The 20,067-nt window shown below is 40.6% G+C and overlaps 3 protein-coding genes and 1 pseudogene across 5 annotated transcripts; 2 read left to right on the forward strand and 2 right to left on the reverse strand.

Annotated features, from left to right (window-relative positions):
* The first annotated feature begins 3,217 nt into the window (after positions 1 to 3,217).
* Positions 3,218 to 8,992, forward strand: LOC106872201 (uncharacterized). 2 transcript variants are annotated; one of them, XM_052969094.2, is made up of 2 exons: positions 3,218 to 3,388; positions 7,399 to 8,992. In XM_052969094.2, exon 2 carries the CDS (start codon positions 7,522 to 7,524, stop codon positions 8,893 to 8,895), a length of 1,374 nt encoding a protein of 457 aa, XP_052825054.1. In that variant the 5' UTR covers positions 3,218 to 3,388; positions 7,399 to 7,521; the 3' UTR covers positions 8,896 to 8,992. The 2 variants fall into 2 exon arrangements, with proteins under 2 accessions (XP_052825054.1, XP_014774587.2); XM_014919101.3 differs by having other exon boundaries at positions 3,251 to 4,132.
* Positions 8,993 to 12,058: 3,066 nt separating this feature from the next.
* LOC128248183 (uncharacterized) lies at positions 12,059 to 19,727 on the forward strand (annotated as a pseudogene). The gene is made up of 2 exons (XR_016242146.1): positions 12,059 to 12,146; positions 18,110 to 19,727. The product of XR_016242146.1 is annotated as an uncharacterized LOC128248183 (transcript).
* On the reverse strand, positions 14,016 to 16,016 carry LOC149134902 (uncharacterized). The gene has a single exon (XM_089353265.1). The coding sequence runs from the start codon at positions 15,819 to 15,821 to the stop codon at positions 14,016 to 14,018; it is 1,806 nt and encodes a 601-aa protein (XP_089209391.1). The 5' UTR covers positions 15,822 to 16,016.
* LOC149134903 (uncharacterized) lies at positions 16,736 to 17,674 on the reverse strand. The gene has a single exon (XM_089353266.1). The coding sequence runs from the start codon at positions 17,492 to 17,494 to the stop codon at positions 16,736 to 16,738; it is 759 nt and encodes a 252-aa protein (XP_089209392.1). The 5' UTR covers positions 17,495 to 17,674.
* Positions 19,728 to 20,067: the final 340 nt, after the last annotated feature.

Genomic DNA, 20,067 nt, shown 5'->3' on the forward strand with positions numbered 1-20,067 from the left:
TTATCTTGGGTCAGGTGAAAGGGGTTTGTTTAAAAAAAAATACCCTCAAAAACTTTTTAGTAGAAACATTTAATAATTTAAAATAAAATATTTAAAAAAAAAAAAAAAATGAAAAATGAAAAATTTTAAATAATTTCCAAAAACATCTTGGTTGGTTTATTGCTAACCTTTTTTTTTCCCCTCCAAAATCCATCACCTGCCACTTCGTACATTTAAAATTGTTTTTGGAAACTAAATCAAAACAAAAAAAAAAAGAAACTCACACAAAAAAATATTATTGAATAAAAGATTGAAATGAAAATACTTTTGTTGAGTGATCAATGTTGTAAACAAAGTGGGGATATTATCATCATCATAATCGTAATCATTGTTTTAATGTCAGCTTTTCCATGATTGTATAGTTTGTACGAGTTTAAGGCAGATTTTTCTACAGCTACAGGCTCTTCATATTTCCTAGCAAAATAATATTTTCTCATGACCAGACTTTTTTTGTACAGAATATTGGAAATGGATGTCACTGGTTACATCACGCACACTCACAACTACATAACTATCATGCATTGTCGATTACACACACACGTGATAAGCTTCTTTCAGTTTCTATTAAATTCACTCACCAGTCTTTGGTCAGACTAAGGCTATTGTAGAAAACACTTGCCCAAAGTGCCAGTGGTGGGACTAAACTTGTGGTTGGGAAGCTAACGACACAGCCAGTCTCCTTCTAAGCAAATTTATTCCAGTTTTGGTTCTCAAGAATCATTTGAGTGGTTTAAGAAATGCGTTTAATCCCACTGAATGTCCCCTTAGGTAAGTGCTTTCTACAATAGCCCCAAGCTGACCAAAGCCTTGTGAGTGAATCTGGTTGATGGGAACTAAAAAAAAGCCAGCTATGCGCGTGCATGTGTATAATAAAAGCAGAATTCTGTCCATTCAGGACCCCTGTATTTCAAGTCTATATTTGCTCTACATAATTATACCTTTTTGGATTGAAAATCTGCTCTTTATTCCACAAGCTTAACTCCAATCTTAAGTATATAAATATTGGAAGTAATTATCCTAATTCGTCGTTTAACGTCCACTTTCCATGCTAGCATGGGCTGGACGATTTGACTGAGGACTGGTGAACCTGATGGCTGCACCAGGCTCCAATCTGATCTGGCAGAGTTTCTACAGCTGGATGCCCTTCCTAACACCAACCACTCCGAGAGTGTAGTGGGTGCTTTTACGTGCCACTGGCATGAAGGCCAGTCAGGTGGTACTGGCAACGGCCATGCTCAAAATGGTGTATTTTACGTGCCACCTGCACAGGAGCCAGTCCAGCAGCACTGGCAATGACCAGGCTCGAATGTTTTTTTCATATGCCTGGAAGGCGACGCTAGTAACGATCACGCTCATGCATGCAAAATTTTTTAGTTTATATTTTTAGAAGAATATCTAATATATCATGTAATGAGGATATTTTTAACAAAAACGCAGTCCACTATAACATGGCACTCGGCAAAGCTGGATATTATGCCCAAAATGTAGGCCACGATTGCTCTAATAATAATTTTAAAGGACCTAGAAGAAATAGGAATAAGGATATAAATAATAAAATAAATAAAGTTTTGTCATTGCAGAAAATGAGTTTTGTCGAGAAGTGTGTTCGGAGAAGCCATGCTGGTGGAGTTTAGGGTGGATAAACTTCCGCAATATGTTCGAGAAAGACAATGAGAAAAATTTTCTGCAATGACAACTTTGACTTTTCCATAAAAGTCTTCGTCCTTATAGAAATGCTTTCCCTACAATTTCCGCACCGCCACACAAATCCATCCAGCGATCTGGCCTTCTTCAAAGTCATATTGTGTGTACAATCACACGTTTTACTGGTTGTCGCTGTTCAAATGATTCTCTTTTAGGGTTGGGCACACCGTTGGAATCATGGTCAAATGAATGCCTTCGTCGCAAAAATTCCTTTTGTTCGCAAAAGAAAAGGAATTTTGTGTCGAACACATTCATTTGACCATGATTCCAACGGTCAAATTGTTCCCTTTTGCGCATGTGTGCCTAACCCTAAAAGAGAATTGTATGAAAAACATTTCTATAATGGCGCAGGAGTGGCTGTGTTGTAAGTAGCTTACCAACCACATAGTTCCGGGTTCAGTCCCACTGCGAGGCACCTTGGGCTGACCAAAGCCTTGTGAGTGGATTTGGTAGACGGAAACTGAAAGAAATCCGTCGTATATATGTGTGTGTGTGTGTGTTTGTTCCCCCACCATCGCTTGACAACCGATGCTGGTGTGTTTACGCCCCCGTAACTTAGCGGTTCGGCAAAAAGAAACAGATAGAAAAAGTACTAGGCTTAATAAGTCCTGCGGTTGATTTTCTCGACTGAAGGCGGTGCTCCAGCATGGGCGCAGTCAAATGACTAAAACAAGTAAAAGAATAAAAGAAAATTCTTCATATTTGTTCAATATACATTGCATTAGAAGTATTACATGATTTTCGTTTCACTCCTGTGACCGGACGTTGAGATTCAGCGCTCGGGTTGTGCAGGGCTGACCGTGTGAATTTTCCGAGCCCTCTCCCCACCCCCCGTTTGCCAGCGCGCATATTTTCCTTCATATTTGTTCAATATACATTGCATTAGAAGTATTACATGATTTTTGCTTCACTCCTGTGACCGGACGTTGAGATTTAGTGCTCGGGTTGTATGAATTTTCCGAGCCCCCCCCCCCCTTCGCAGCGCGCATTTTTTCCTTCATATTTGTTCAATATACGGTGCACTTCAACTACTACACTATTTAAAAAAAATTTTTTCCACCGGGTGCGGATCTATATATTAACCAATAGTAAAATGACTTATTTGTTTTGCCAAATGAATAGACTATCGTTCGCTAGTGTTATAAAAAATAAATATGTACGCTATTTTTACCAGTTGTTTTTAATGACAACATACATTACCGAAATACATTTTCGATATTTTCCGAAGATTTCAAGTTATTGCATTTATCTCCCTTACTTGATTTCATTTATTAGCACGTAGCTTAACAAAAAAGCCCTATGCAAATAAAAATCTTTCCAAATTACATACAATACTAAACAGCTGGATTACGTTTAGTGAGATAATCAGAGATAATCACTACAGAGTTGTCTCTGAAATATGAAGGCATTAAAGTTATATATAAATTGAGAGATTCCTTCTGATAAAAAAAAAAAAGCCTACGCCACGTGACTTTAGATGACCAATGGAATTGATGTGTACACCGCCATCTTGGTTTCCTCCAAACCATTTCCCTCAACTGAAACGAACTGAAACGATGGCACTTGGACGGTATTTGCTGCTATTTACCATTGATAACGGATGTTTATTGAGGAGAAAATAGACAAAGAAGAACACTATATTGACGTAAGACGACGTTTATTTCTAAAGTGTTTTTATGTGTTTCATGTCGACAATTGTTTCCCCGTCCTAAGTCGAATCCAACGAAGCATCCCTTCCTCCTTTATTTAAATTACTTTTGTCCAAAGATGTTGGTTTGATGTCGACTGGACTCCCAAAATGCAAGGCTGTTTTGGATCAGTTATGATGGTGCTCTTGACATTGTTACTTCCATTGTAGAGCATAACCTGTGTAGACAGTACAAACTCAATTATCCGAACTAGACGGGCGAGGAGTATTTTGTTCGGGAAATTGATTTTTCGGATAATCGATCCGAAAATATAACCAAGGACGGTATACCGAACGTAGGAAGCATGTTTACATGTTCGAGATTCTTACTCCATTCAATCAATCTATAATATATACAGGCATTGGATATTGTAGATTTTTTGATATGTTACTAATTAAAGTCATGTTACAAGTTAAGGCATAACTACAGGGTTTTTTACCCCGAATAACAATAATAATATGGAGCAGAAACTTCGCGGAAGCTTTCCGTAATTGTAAAAAGTAAATTCCTCAATCGCCGGTCTTGCTTAACACCGGACACTTGCTTTTCTGATGTTGTTATCTTATGCCTTTTCATCATGATCCAGACCCTAGAAAATCTCCAGGGATATGATAATAACAACAAAACATCGATCACTTGTAATAGATATGTCACCAGGATAAAGTCATAGAAGGAATGAAGGAACCAGTGCTTTTCCCATTGTAAGTTTTTAGCATGTCAGTCATTTATATGTTAAATTATTTTAACACTGTTGAAAGCGACTAATTGAAATCAAAACTAGCCCACCAACTAATACGTTGATGTTTGTGATAACTGTAAACAAAAGAGATCAGGGGGCTCCCCTCATCTAACATACCTAATACAGAGCTCTGATTGTTATCATTTTCCCATTACTTACACGAACGTAAATATTGCCATATTTGAAAGAAGTTGGACAAAACAAGAATATGACAACTGTCCAAACTATGAAAGGATTTCGAGGATATAATAGTGTAATTAACGAATACGGCAGCTGTTTAAATTTGAATATACACTGATATACTTATGATGATGATGAATATCTCTTGAAATAACATGACATACCGACAACTTTCATCTTGCACCTTAAATAGGTTAGTTTTGAATGACTGAGGCGTCATTTAGTCCGTTTGATTATATTATTTTAACCCACATTTCCGAGTGGTGTACAAGTCTTAGACTTTTCATTAGTATTATCTTTATTGATTATTTTTCAATCTAATCTTGACATTCATTAATAAAAAATAAAAAAAATTAGAGAATAGAAATATTTGGTAATGAAATTAGTAGCTTTATCGTTTATATCATAGCTGTTCTTCTATTGTTAAGCTTGAACTTGTGTTACGTAAACAATCAATAGGAAAGAATTTCTAGTAAGAGATAACAAAACCTGCCGGTTTAAAAGGTTTCATCTTCTCTTATCAAACTTGTACATCAGTTTGTTCTGCAGGCTGAACAGCTTCTACGAGGAAGGTACATGTTAGGAAACAAAGAACATATTTTTGTTAAAGGGAAAATATCTTGCATTTAGATTGCAAATTGTGCACCAAAATCTTTCATCAGTTTTTAGTTTCAACAGGTTCAACAAATTGAAATGCCCAGAATCCCAAAGGAGAGTTATGTCAGCCCTTCAATTTTTTTTCTTCCACTGATGACGTAGGAGATTTAAGAGTGTATGATTTTACAAGCATTCACATATGACATAAAAATATCGAAAATATTAGGTACCTTTTGGTTATCTCGCCCCTATTAAAAAATTGGGTTATCTCCCAACTAAAAAATCGAGTTTATGTTGTGACAAGAGTTTGGATTAAAAGGGTTTTAGATCCAATACTTCAACACGTTGTTGACTTTTGGCCTCTTCAATAGGTCTGCTGTGATTGGTTATAAAAATATTATCAGATTCAGTAAGATGTTTCATTTTTTCATTTTTTTGTATTGAGGATTAAACAATTTTCTTCGTTGGAGGAGATAACCAAAAGTAAGGATCTAGTTCAAAACGGGGGCACCAGTTTTCATTTATGTTTTATGTAGTGTTTTTGGTACCGAAAGACTTTCAAACTTCGTATACTTATCTATTTTGTGTTATAGAACAGAAAAAAAATTTTGTATTCGAAGTTAATTCATGTAAAAAATTGTCTTATTTCGATAATTTCAACCAATCACTGACAAGTATTCAGCTGTTTACAGTTACTCCTTTGGCAGTTTAAGCGATGTAAAGCGTATTTAATCTCCATTACTTCTGACATTTTGCAGAGAGGCAACACACGTGTGTTCGTTTTCCTTCATTTTATTTTTAATATAATTTCGTTAACATCTGCCTGAACTGTATGTGTACAACATTTGCCCTAACCCTAACCCTTCCCTCAAAAACCAGGCCTTGTGCCTATAATAGAAAGGTTTATTAGCTACTGCCAATATGCTTCAGCCATTTTTTGACAAGGAAATAATAATTTTATCACCGCCAGAATCGTTTGAGAATCGTTTGTTTACGTAGTCAGCACTTAATGTATTCGGCTGAATGGACGTCAGTCATTGGTTGAAATTACAGAAATACGACAACTTTAACATGAAATAAGTTGCAATATAATAATTTTTCTAAAGAAGACTAAGAAAAATATGTTTTATATGACACATTCTACCAGTGTCCCAAGTTTCAAAGTGTTTCGTTAAGAAAATACTGGCGCCCCTGTTTTGAACTAGATCCAAAAGTAACGATATTTTCCATAAAACAGGGGTGGGGTGAGGTAACCAAAAATTACCAAATATTTTGCAAAATGATCTCAACAAATTATTGAAATGGTCAGAAGAAAACAAGATAAAAATTTAATGCAAAAAATTCCCTCGTTTAAGACATTCCATAAAACCCAGAAAACATCTGTTGAATGTCAAATAATAAAAGGACTGAGAAAGTAAAAGTTCTAAGCACCTCAAATAGTAGGGTGCCCTTCTTTTCGGACTAGAAAGGGCCATGAAAGCTAGACAAAAATCTGGTTGGATGATTAGAATCTGAAGAAAGTAAACAATAGTAATGGCATTGTATCAAAGCATGATTCCACTTCTAGAATACAGTTCAGTTATTTCCAACATTAAACGAAGACCTAAAAATCCATGAAAATGTGGAAATATCATTAGCACCTAAAATCTAGCCCCTTGAAAGCAAAGATTATTGGGAGCTGTTTGAGGTGCCATTCTTTTTGTCTGAAGAACCTTCTTACAAAACCAGGCTCCATAATCTATAAAATAAAGTGAACATGGGCAACCGTTGTATTCTTTCTTGTCTCGAGGTTCACGGCCAAACGGCTGAGTGGATTCGCGTGAAAAATGGCACACATGTGGAGACGAGTGCATAGATTGGAACGCGCTTTGTATTTTTTCCTAGCCCCCATAGTTACCGAGAAAATCGATTAAAACAACCTGTGTGCGTGCGTGTATGTGAGTGTGTGTCACTGAAGCCATTCATACATACATACATAATTACTCTCTCTCTCTCTCGGTTTTTCTCTGTCAATCACTCACACATTCACTCACTACAAAAACTGAATAGAAGATTTCAGTTATCAAATTAGTGCTTGTTGAATAAAATACAACCATACTCACAGACAGCTACAATCAATCTGTTGGGGAACATTTTCTAGAAATGTTTTAACCGTATTTCTGCAGAGATGCTGTTTCTTCCTATTAATTTTCAATATAAGACATTTCTACGACAAAGCCAGAGGCAGTTTCAGCCAGGTTGGTATCAGAAGGGTTGATGGAACATAAACATAGATACAGGGGTAGACCATAGAAGTAGACAATATAGATCAGAGGTGTGATCCATTGAGTATTGATCATGAAAACTTTATAAGATTTTGTTGAGAATAGTCAATCACACACTACACAAGTGGTTATTTCACAAATATTTGGTCATTAGTATCTAATATTTATTTGTTTGTTTTTCTTTCAGGACCTATTTCCAGATGAAAGAATTTCTGCAGAGGATACTGCAAGTCAGCAGTGCTGGGATAGAGATTTATCTACCAACTAATGTCTTCATAGAGTGAAAGAAAACTAAAATCTAACTGAGAGAATGTTTCAGAAAGTGAGCAAACGTTACAAATGCAGCATTTGTGGTAAAGTACTTACTACTAAATGTAATTTAGCTATTCATAGGCGCACTCATACTGGGGAAAAGCCATACCACTGTGAAGTGTGTGAGAAGGCATTCTCTGTAAAAGCTTATTTAACAGAACACAAGCGTATACACACAGGAGAGAAGCCATTTCACTGTGAAATATGTGGAAAATCATTTTCTGATAAAGGTTACATAAAGATTCACAAACGTACTCACACTGGAGAGAAACCATTTCATTGTGAAATCTGTGGCAAAGCATTTTCACAGTTTCATAATGTAAGAAGTCATCAACTCATTCACACTGGAGAAAAACGATACCATTGTGAAATCTGTGGCAAACCATTTTCTCGACTTGGTAATTTATCAAGACATAAACGTACTCACACTGGGGAGAAGCCATATAGGTGTGATGATTGTGGGAAAGCTTTTTCTAATGTGAGTGATTGTGAAAAACACAGAGGTGTGCACTCAAAACCTTACCACTGTGAAATCTGTGATAAAGCATTTTCTGTGAAAGAATCTTTGACAGTTCACAAACGGGTTCATACCGGAGAGAAGCCATATCATTGTGAAGTATGTGGGAAAGGATTTACAAGTAGTGGTACCTTAATAAGGCATAAACGTACTCACACAGGGGAAAAGCGACACCACTGTGAAATCTGTGGAAAAGCATTTCCTGAAAAATATGTTTTAACATTACACAAACGGATTCACACAGGAGAGAAACCATATCACTGTGAAGTTTGTGGAAAAGACTTTTCTGATAGGTGCAGCTTAAAGAAACACAATCGTATTCATACTGGAGAAAAACCACATCACTGTGAAGTCTGTGGCAAAGCATTTTCTCAAAATGGGACTTTAAAAAGACACAGACGTATTCACACAGGAGAGAAACCATATCACTGTTTAATATGTGGAAAAGAATTTTCACATAAGAGCAGCTTAACAGAACACACACGTATTCATACTGGAGAAAAGCCACACTACTGTGAAATATGTGGGAAAGCATTTTCTGAAAAATCTGTCCTATTAGTTCATAAACGTACTCATACTGGAGAAAAACCATATCACTGTGAAGTTTGTGGGAAGGAATTTTCCAATAGTGGCAGCTTAAAAGGGCATATACGTACACACACTGGAGAGAAAGCACACCACTGTGGAATCTGTGGCAAAACATTTTCTAATTTGAGGTGTTTAATTAGACACAATCGTACTCATACTGGGGAAAAACCATACAGCTGTATTATTTGTGGTAAATCATTTACTCGCAGTGATTATATATCTACTCATAAATGTACTGTTAATGATGGAGATAAACCTTACCACTGACTTTTTCTACGAAAGTATGTTATAAAACCATTTCGTTGTGATATTTGTATTAAAGAATTTATGTATATGAATGTTATTAAAGTGCTATAAATGTTTATAACATGTTTTGTGTATTCTTTGGAAAATGTAGTAAATTTTTCTTTTTAAGGTTACTTGTTAGGTCACATGTATCATATTATATGGGTAGAGTGAGAAACCTCTTCTACTAGGAACCCAATAGTTTTTGGGAGATGTACAAGACTTCATCCACTGCATGCAGTTCCCTGGGTATTGTCAAAGAGAGAGGATCAAAGTGTACTATCAACACATAGACCAGGCATGACATGCAGGCAGATGATGGTGGCCGCACATACGGTTGTAGTAGACTGAACCTCAACAGAAAACTTGAATGGAATAAGAACATCACCCCTACTCCACCACACTGCCCAAACTGATGGCTAAAGACAAAATGAGAAGAAAACGAAGCAGATATGAACAGGATAATACATAAATCCATATACACACAAACAAGACATAGTAAAGACTGAGAATGAAGAAAAAATATAAAAGACCCTGGTACAAACAATGTAGTAAGTAAACACATAGCTATACAGATGCAAATTGTGCATATATGGATGCATACCAGAGAAAGACAAACTGGAATAAGCAGGACAAGAAGAGACATGGGATAGAGACTCACTGAAGAGGTCACAGGATGTGGGATGAAAGAACTTTAAGAAAGAAACCAGAATAATGATAAAGCTGAGTAGAAGACCAAATATGTAGTGTGTTTAATTGACAAAATATGACCATTATTATGTATAACAATATAACATTTTGATGTAAAGCCCCATGGTTGTCATGAGGATATGGTGAGTATTCAGAAATGACACTATTGATTATATTATCATGGTTGTCATGTATTTGGTAGCATAGCAGTTTCGATTGTCTTTTAAATCTAGCTAAACTATCAGAAGTAGCTGAAGATGCAGACACAGTGACTGAACTTTCCACTAATTCTATACTGCCATTGTTCCTTCAAACCACCCTCCAAACACTACCTAAATCCACAGTTGTAAGGATCTGCAAGATTTAACCATATCATGACACCAGACAGCTATTCAGATGTGACAGATGGAGAACTATTCCCTGCCACCCTTACTAGGTTCAACCTGAATCTTTTTCAGTCTTCATTTCTCTACATCAACTCATCTTCTCTCATCACACATTGCTAATTGATTCATAATCATTCCAAATAACCTTTGTATCTTTCTTATCCCAAGACCCAACCCATCATCATCTTTGCACTTAGAAACGAGATCAGATCATTTAATATCACAATAACCAGGATCTCTAAGTAGTTTGAGTAAAGTGAATAGTCACAGCTCCACCAGTTATATTAACTATCTTGGTGTCAGTTTTCACTGTTGATCCATCAGAATGATCAAGGCTGGTGACTGCACTCATTCTTTTAGGTATGTCCACCCATATCCGACATGGCCCTGAATGCTTTACTCATAGCATCACTACAGCTGTTCAAACACAAAACAACAACTGCAATGCTTGAACCAAACCACCCATCCCTGCAAACTAGATACTCTTTACCCAACTCCTAAACTCCAACTGAGTTTTGTATACCAAAAGGATCACTGCTGACTATGAAGAATCCCTCCATCTGTGAAACATTGTAATTCTCAGAGTAGTTCTGTAGTAAAAGCTCATCAGCCAACTCCATTGTACAAACCGTTTCTTCCCATCCCACCATACACACACACGTTCTCAGTCCTTAAGTGTCTCAGTTTACTGCAAACTTACCAAGGCCAATAACTCTAACAATTTGTCCCTTCACTACTCTATAGAAATAGGCATAACTACAGAGTTGTACCCCCCACCCCCGACTTTGGAAGGTCATAACTTTCAGAAAAATGAATATTTTTTAATGAAATTTTCTATGCATATATTATTTATTACGTAGATTCCGAATATACAAAAAATTTCGGTGAAAGTGTTTTGGAATGGGGGTGGGGGACAATTTTCGGAACTTCCAACAGAGTTCACTTAAATTCCTCTTAACTTCCAGGAAAATGAATATTTTTTCGTGAAATTTTCTAAAAATATACCTTGATGTATGTACATTTCGAGCAGGTAGGAACTTTGAAGGAAACAACTGCAGATTATTTTTGAGAAGTGTTCCCCACTCGGTGGTGTTTCGGAGCAAGTCGTCCATAATTGTTTCATTTTTCTCTATTATGTGCGTATGTGCATCCGTAGATTTGTAATGAAGTAATACGCTGCTTCTGTTCTCTTCTACTTCTCTACTAGAAATGTTTATTTTGGAATTTACTTCTATTGAGAAAAAAAAATCGTGTGCATGTTATTTTTAACGTAAGTTTTCTTATGACGGCTTCTCTTTTCTGCTTATAACTTCATTAGAAATCTACGGATGCACATACGCACATAATAGAGAAAAATGAAACAATTATGGACGACTTGCTCCGAAACACCACCGAGTGGGAAACACTTCTCAAAAATAATCTGCAGTTGTTTCCTTCAAAGTTCCTACATGCTCAAAATGTACATACATCAAGGTATATTTGTAGAAAATTTCACAAAAAATATTCATTTTCCTGGAAGTTAAGAGGAATTTAAGTGGACGCTGTTGGAAGTTCCGAAAATTGTCCCCCACCCCCATTCCAAAACACTTTCACCAAAAATGTTTGTATATTCGGAATCTACATAATAAATAATATATGGATAGAAAATTTCATTAAAAAATATTCATTTTTCTAAGCTAACCAGTGACATTTTTCTCATAATTATGGTAAGTTGGTTAAAACGTCCTTATGCTCTACTAGGCTAGGCCCCGGAATTCACTTTAATGGTTCAACCTTCGATTAGAAATTTGTTTTCAAAGTCGCGCGGAAGATCTACCGAGGCTATTTCAGGAAGCAACGACATGTATTCGAGGATATGGCCTATGAATATATTGTACTACTATTTCCAAAATACAAAACGTGCCTGATCCTAAGGGTTTCCAACGAGAAATGGCGTATCTGTATCTGCACAATAGCAGCACGGTAAATATTTCAATTAAAAGTATTCTGGCAAATAAAGAAGGAAAGGCAATTACCCTCTGTATTCCACGTGACTTGAAGTGACCAATAGAATTCATATATGACCGTCATCATAGTCGTCATGGTTATAATTATTTAGCAGCTGTTGTTTATGATTGATGCTAACGATGGCTCGCTATTCAGGAGACATGTTTTAAGGTAAGATGACGATTATTTAGGTATTGCTTTTATGTATTTAATATAGATAATTGTTTCGCATCCTGGGTCGATATAAAAGGTTTTCGGTTAATGTTGATATTATTACTCGGAAACGAAATCGAAAAAAAAAAAAAATAGTGTAACGGGAGTGGTGGTGTGAGGAGAGGTATTCGGAAAATCCACAAGATCCGAATTTCTCCCTCGTAACTTTAAGGAAAATACAATCCTTTTGAAATCACAAACTAGGCTTTCCTCAGGTCCCGAGGAAAAGCTGAATTTGTGATTTCAAAAGGATTATATTTTCCTCAAAATTACGAGGGAGAAAATCGGATCTTGTGGATTTTCCGAAGGCTTCCCCCACCCCCGTTGCTTTGCGGGCATTTTTGGTTTCAGATTCGCTTCCTACACCTTTGTTTTTACACCCGCTGCACTTTTTTTTTTCTTTTTCGATTTAGTTTCCGGGTAGTGTCAGCACTAACCAGGCTTTATGTTAATTACGGGTGTCTTAAGTACCCGGCTTCGTGGATAGGTGTGATAGTTCTGTGTCCATGTTCATATTTGCTGGTAAATATTCTTTTCTACTCTAGGCACAAGGCCTGAAATTCTGGTGGGGAGGGGCCAGTCGATTAGATCGACTCCAGTAGGCAACTGGTACTCAATTTATCGACCCCGAAAGGATGAAAGGCAAAGTCAACCCCGGCGGAATTTGAACTCGGAACGTAAAGGCAAACGAAATACCACTAAGCATTTCGCTGCCTTATTTGCTGGTAAATAATTAGAAACATTTTGTGTCGAGAGTGTTGAAAGAATGAACCGGTTCGTGAAAAGTTCTTTGCCCTTTCGTTTATCTGATTGTAGAAAAGAGAAATTGATTCCATTTCTTGGTTGGTACTTTGTTTGGAGGAGGTAAAGAGTACGCACACCACCCGTTTTCGGCGAAACTTTAACCTTTACCCTAACCGTAAACGCTGAAAACGGGTGGTGTGCATATTCTTTTCCTTCGGCCATTCTAGAACCGTTAAAAAGCCGGGCTAAAATAAGAAAAAAAAAAAGGTGGAGCTGGACGACAGTGACCCCAATGCCAGAACAGACAATGGGGCCTTGTAGGGGCCTGGCTGGTTCCTGTCTCCATCGTAAATGGACATTAACACATAAAGCCTGACAAGCCATGATCGTGGTCGTTAGGCATAGGTCGACAGGCCACGAATGTGTCCCAGATAGATGCATTTAATTTATGGGCATTAGTTGGGGTCTAATGTCACTCAAACTCTCTGATACCTCCCAGAATGCAAGAGGACTAATAGTTCAACTAATGACTTTACACAATGTAAAACTTGCTACTATTATATATGTGGTGCGATGGAGGAAGAAGACAACAAGAAGCAAAAGGACAGAATGAAGCGTTGGACCTTACCTTGCCGACCGCAACGGGGTACACGATCGCTCCTAATCAGAACACGTCTTTCTCGTAACGTCGCTGTTTTCTCACTGGCCCCACGTGCTAGCCTTCGACCGCGTGTCGCCGACTTCCGATCTGACCCTTCCGGTTTGGCCCTTCCGGTTTGGCCCTTCCGGTTTGGCCCTTCCGGTTTGGCCCTTCCGGTCTGGCTTCACCTCTGTTTGCCTCACCCCTCTCCACCACAACACGTAGCTCGTCACAGTCCAAACCCCCCCCCCCTTGATCTATAGATCATTCAACCGGCTCTCCCACTCACTCCTCGCTCCCAAACTACCTTAATTGGTTTCATAATCAGCCAACCAGGGAGGAGGGTACCGCTCCCTCTGTGGTCGCTGTGCGACCCCGGGACTGGCCTGAGTTCCTGGCGCGCTGCCTTCATCATCTTGCCTACTGCTGCTGTCTTCATCATCCTACCCACTGCAGCTGGTTCCATCCTCTGAAGCACTGACAATCTTCCGCACATCCAAAACATGGCGTGGCATACCATCGACTGAGACGTTGTTCTTTGAATTGATGGAGGTTATAGTTCCTTTCCCCCATTGTGATGTGCACCGTGCATTTGGGGGTTTTACCCAAACTTCTTCCCCGATCTGCACGAAGGTGTGCTCTTCTTCTCTCCGGAGTCGCATCGATGCAATACACGGGTGCCTCCACTCGTACCTGAATATTGCCCTGTGTGGCACCGACTCCTCAGCCTGTCCTGAGCTGGGCGACATATTGTACCAAAATACGGCCTCGATTGGCGAAATGTGGCCCCTCTCTGCCATGGTCTTGATGGTACGATGATGCCTTTCCACCACTCCATTTCCACTTGGCCGGTATGCCGCCCTGAAGAAGCGGCTGACCTGCCACCCGTCAAGCATTTCTTTCAGCACCTCCGAGCGAAATGCAGCGCCATTATCCAGCAGCAGCTCATCCACGGGGCCTCGTTCCAGGAATATCCCATTTAACACTCCTGCGATTTCCTCCGCAGTCCCCGTCTTCATCTCCCTCCATATGGCCAACCGCCCCGGTCCGCAGTCAACCATTGAGAGGTACGTCCCCTGCCGGTAGCGTGTTACGTCCACTGCCAGTCGTTTCCAGTTGTGGGCCACTGGAATACTTCCCGCCTCATGTACGCCCGGAGCAGGGTCAATAGACTGGCACCTGTCACAGCTGCTAACCACTCTCTGCACGCTCCGCCTCGTTACCTCGGAGTCAACTTTCCTGGCGAGGAACAACGTCCTGTCCACTCCCATGTGATGCATGGTATGCAGTCTCCTCAACTCCGAGTCACTCAGACAGCATACTGCAGCCACAGCCCGCTCCGCATCCTCTGGCACCTGCAACCAAGCTCGCTTTACCCTGGTTAGGACGTCTGCCCTGTTCTTTTCGGAAGGCACAAAGATTACGCTCAGCTCCAGATCGAACTCAGCGGTTAGCTCCCGCAATATTCCCAATCGGTGCTTTACCAGCATCTCCGCAGCCCCTTTGGTTCGCACCCTCCGCTTATCGGTGAGGACTGTCGTCACCCAACCAAGCACAGTGGCCGAATCGGTTCTAATCTCGATGGTGCACAACCCCCACTTCAAGGCCAGGTTCACCCCCTTCAGCACGGCATCCAACTCCGCCACTTTGATATGGTTGCAGTCATCCATCTTCCTGAGCCAGGCTGCATCTTCCACCACGGTGCCTCCCATTTCCAAGACGACCCCTATTGCGATGCTACTGGCGTCACACCAAACGATCCCACCCTTTGATTTGGGAACATACCAACTGCCCCTCACTGGATCCTCTGCTCTCACTCTGACCAAGACTTCCTGCATCTTGTCGGTCGTTTTCTCCCCAACTCTGTCATTCCACTTTGCTCTTTCGGCTCGTCTCTTGATGAAGCTACATGCTGTCCGAAGCCATCCTGAAACCGGGTAATGTCCCACCAGCTTCCCGCACACCGAGAACAGTTCCCGCCTACTCACACTGGTGCCCAGTTCAGGGATCTCGTTTCCTCTCCGGAACACCAGCTCGCCCGATCTGTCTTTTTGTAGCTTCAGCCCCAGCGCAGCTCCCCCCACCACCGACTCAGGCGGCTTCGCAATCAGCCCGAACCTCTCCAGGTGTCTCACTACCTCGGTGGCTGGTACTACAGTCTCGTCAACCAAAATGTCGTCGATGTAGGAACTGGTGGCCTTCCTTATCTTCTCCTCTTTCCCTAGGACGGACTTGAGCACCGTCGCCATAATTTTCGGAGCGGAATTCAGCCCGAAACCCAGCCTGGTTAAACAGTACGTCCGGCCCTTGTACCGCACCAGCTGGTATCGCCACAGCTTGTCACTCACACGGAGCTGCAAATATGCCGACTTCAAGTCGACGATCGTCGCTGCCTTGGTCGACTGTCTCCACACACGTAACGTCTCACCGCAAACGTCCGTTGCCTCGCCTCCCGTGTGACACGATATATGGTCGTTCAGTTCCCTAAAGTCCAGCACCGGTCTGACTTTTCCTTTCGTCGGCTGCACCACCGCCATCAGAGGCAGCACTCCACTCACCACCTCCTCTTTCCACGGGACAAGGACTCCTTCCTTGATCCATCTCTCTACCTCCTCGTCGAACTCGACGTCGGCGTAACCTTTCAACGTATGCTGGTAGCAGCTCACCCTGTTCTTTAGTAGTGGGGGCTCGTCCTTCCATCGCCACTCTATCGTCCACCTCCGACCATCAAACGCCGCCTGAAAATCTTTGTCTTCGATGGTGTAAGCGGCGCTGTCCTCGACGGGGCTCTGCTCTCCCTGGTGGTCCCGACTCACGGCGCACGATGCCCCCACGCTTCCGAACGTGACCTCATCTCCTGCAATCCTAACGCCACCAAGACGGTTGATGGCGTCCATCCCCAACACCACGTCAATCTCATCCACCAAGCGGCCAACTACAATTGCTTGCAGCGTTAGCTTTGCTCCCTGCACCTCAATCTGCACGTCAGTAATGCCTTCACAGCGTACCTCTCTTCCATCGACTGCCCTCACACTGCTTTCTCCACTCCAGGTCTCTACCACTCCCGGAGTCATCAGGGTCGTTGTACAGCCCGTGTCCACAAGGGCACGCGACATCTTCCCATCCACTAGCACATCAACAACGGGTAGAAAAATTTGCGCCGTTAATGATCTGAAAGGGAGACCGCTGGCGCAGTAGTCTCCCTTAGACCGTTTCCCTGCAGACATTCGTTGGTTATATGCCCCGTTTCACGACAACGGTAGCAGATGACTTCAGGCTTAGGTAACTTACAGTCTCGCACCATGTGCGGGCCCTGACACCGGAAACACTGACCTTTGAACGGACGCGCACGTTCCTTGTTCGACCCCTCTCCGCCACTCCTTGGCCGTCCACCTTTTGCTGTCGCCGCTGCTACCAGCGGTGACGACCTACGACAGGAAACTAACATACGAGCTCTCGATATTATATCCGCCATGGGCATGGTACTGACGTCCGGCAGTTTCTGCAATTCGACCGACAGGTGGTCAGGAAACCCAGTCACAAACGCCAACTTTACCGTTTGATCCAGCGATTCTCCCTCGTACCCCGCCAGTCTAGCCAACCTCCTAAGTTCGTTGGCAAACACGTCAACATGTTCGCCGGTCCACCTCGCTCTCCCCAGGCGAGCGAACGCCTCGAACATCCCTTCTGCGAAGGCCTCCATCAAGCGGATTTCTATCTTCTCCGCGCTAACTTGGTCCCTCTCTTCCATCTCTAAAAATAGCGCCAACGCCGAACCATCTAAGTAGAGCGGTAGAAAACTTGCCAAGTCGCATATTCCTTGGAGCTTCGCGACCAGCTTCATCTTCTTTAGCCATGCGACTACGTCCGTGTCGCCGCAAAACGGCTTAATTATATCACTAGCAATCCTGACTACACTCATAATTTTTTTTTTTTTCTGGGCCGAAATAGCTTGTGGTGCGATGGAGGAAGAAGACAACAAGAAGCAAAAGGACAGAATGAAGCGTTGGACCTTACCTTGCCGACCGCAGCGGGGTACACGATCGCTCCTAATCAGAACACGTCTTTCTCGTAACGTCGCTGTTTTCTCACTGGCCCCACGTGCTAGCCTTCGACCACGTGTCGCCGACTTCCGATCTGACCCTTCCGGTTTGGCCCTTCCGGTCTGGCTTCACCTCTGTTTGCCTCACCCCTCTCCACCACAACACATAGCTCGTCACAGCCCAAACACCACAATATACTAAGAAGATATTACATTTATTTTTTGTTTTTTGTGTGCGTGGTAGTCTTATTTTATAAAATGTGATCAGCAGTCCATGAGCAAATTCCAGTGCTTTATGTGTGAAATAATCATGATGAGGGCTTAGGGAATATTCTATTAATCCTGGGCAGAGACAATGTAGGTAAAAGTTGTGACTCACTGATCTGTGATTATGCAATATTGATGAGAATAGTCAATTACGTACCACACAAACAGCCACTCATTTCACAACTTTTTGGTTGTTGGTATCTAATATTTATTTTCTTTTTCTTTCAGGACGTATTTCCATTTGAAAGAAAATTTTCTGCAGAGGATACTGCAAGTCTGCTGTGTTTGGATAAAGATTTATCAACCAATTAATGTCTTCAGAATGAAAGAATAAAACTGTAAAATTTAATGGAGAGAATGTCTCAGAAAGTGAGCAAATGTCACAAGTGTAGTATTTGTGGTAAAGTACTTACTGCAAAATGTAATTTAGCTATTCATAGGCGCACTCATACTGGGGAAAAGCCATACCACTGTGAAGTGTGTGAGAAAGCATTCTCTCAAAAAGGAAATTTAATAGAACACAAACGTACACATACAGGGGAGAAGCCATTTCACTGTGAAATCTGTGGAAAATCATTTTCTACTAAATGTTATATAAAGATACACAAACGTATTCACACTGGAGAGAAACCATTTCATTGTGAAATCTGTGGTAAAACATTTTCTGGGTGTAGTAGTGCAAAAAGTCATCAACTCATTCACACTGGAGAAAAACGATACCATTGTGAAATATGTGGAAAATCATTTACTAAAGTTAATAATTTAACAAGACATACACGTACTCACACTGGGGAGAAGCCATATAAGTGTGATGATTGTGGGAAAGCATTTTCTGATGTGAGTGCCTGTGAAACACACAGAGGTGTGCACTCAAAACCTTACCACTGTGAAATCTGTGATAAAGCATTTTCTGTGAAAGAATCTTTGACAGTTCACAAACGTGTTCATACCGGAGAGAAGCCATATCATTGTGAAGTATGTGGGAAAGGATTTACAAGTAGTGGTACCTTAATAAGGCATAAACGTACTCACACAGGGGAAAAGCGACACCACTGTGAAATCTGTGGAAAAGCATTTCCTGAAAAATATGTTTTAACATTACACAAACGGATTCACACAGGAGAGAAACCATATCACTGTGAAGTTTGTGGAAAAGACTTTTTTGATAGCAGCAGCTTAAAGAAACACATTCGTATGCATACTGGGGAAAAAGCTCATCACTGTGAAATCTGTGGTGAAGCATTTTCTGAAAATGGTAGTTTAATAAGACACAGACGTATTCACACAGGAGAGAAACCATATCACTGTTTAATATGTGGAAAAGAATTTTCACTTAAGAGCAGCTTAACGAGACATACATGCGTTCATACTGGAGAAAAGCCATAATCAATGTGAAATATGTGGGAAAGCATTTTCTGAAAAATCTGTCCTATTAGTTCATAAACGTACTCATACTGGAGAGAAACCATATCACTGAAGTTTGTCGCAAGGAATTTTCCTATAGTGGCAGCTTAAAAGGGCATATACGTACACACACTGGAGAGAAAGCACACCTCTGTGGAATCTGTGGCAAACCATTTTCTAATTTGAGGTGTTTAATTAGACACAATCGTACTCATACTGGGGAAAAACCATACAGCTGTATTATTTGTGGTAAATCATTTACTCGCAGTGATTATATATCTACTCATAAATGTACTGTTAATGATGAAGATAAGCTCTACACTGACTTTTGTAGGTAAACATGATATAAAAACATCTTATTGTGATATTTGTATTAAAGAATTTATGTATATGAATGTCATTAAATTACTATACATGTTTATAACATGTTTAATGTATTCTTGGAAATTGCAGTAAATTTTTCTTTTTAATGTTACTTGTTAAGTCACGTGTATCATGTGATATGGTTAGAGTGAGAAAACTGTTGTTACTACTACTACTAGTAATACAACAGAATTAGGGAGACATAGAACACTTCATCCACTGCATGCAGTTCTCTGGCTGGTGTCAAAGGGATAGGATCAAAGTGTAGAAAGGAGCCAGAGCCAAGTACAAGTCCATCATAGAGAATGATGCAAATTGGGATGTGTCCCCTTATAGACAAGTAAATCCTGGAATAGTATGGAAAGGATGAAGATAGATATGGCCAACTAACTCATGGTATGATAATAAGAAATACTAGA

Source organism: Octopus bimaculoides, chromosome 6 (genome assembly GCF_046866305.1).
Source record: "Octopus bimaculoides isolate indiv1 chromosome 6, ASM4686630v1, whole genome shotgun sequence".
NCBI lineage: Eukaryota > Metazoa > Mollusca > Cephalopoda > Octopoda > Octopodidae > Octopus > Octopus bimaculoides.

Excerpts from the sequence above, each read along its gene's own strand:
- LOC149134903 (XM_089353266.1), bottom strand. The coding sequence starts at position 17,494 with ATGAGTGTAGTCAGGATTGCTAGTGATATAATTAAGCCGTTTTGCGGC.
- LOC149134902 (XM_089353265.1), bottom strand. The coding sequence starts at position 15,821 with ATGGCGACGGTGCTCAAGTCCGTCCTAGGGAAAGAGGAGAAGATAAGG.
- LOC106872201 (XM_052969094.2), top strand. The coding sequence starts at position 7,522 with ATGTTTCAGAAAGTGAGCAAACGTTACAAATGCAGCATTTGTGGTAAA.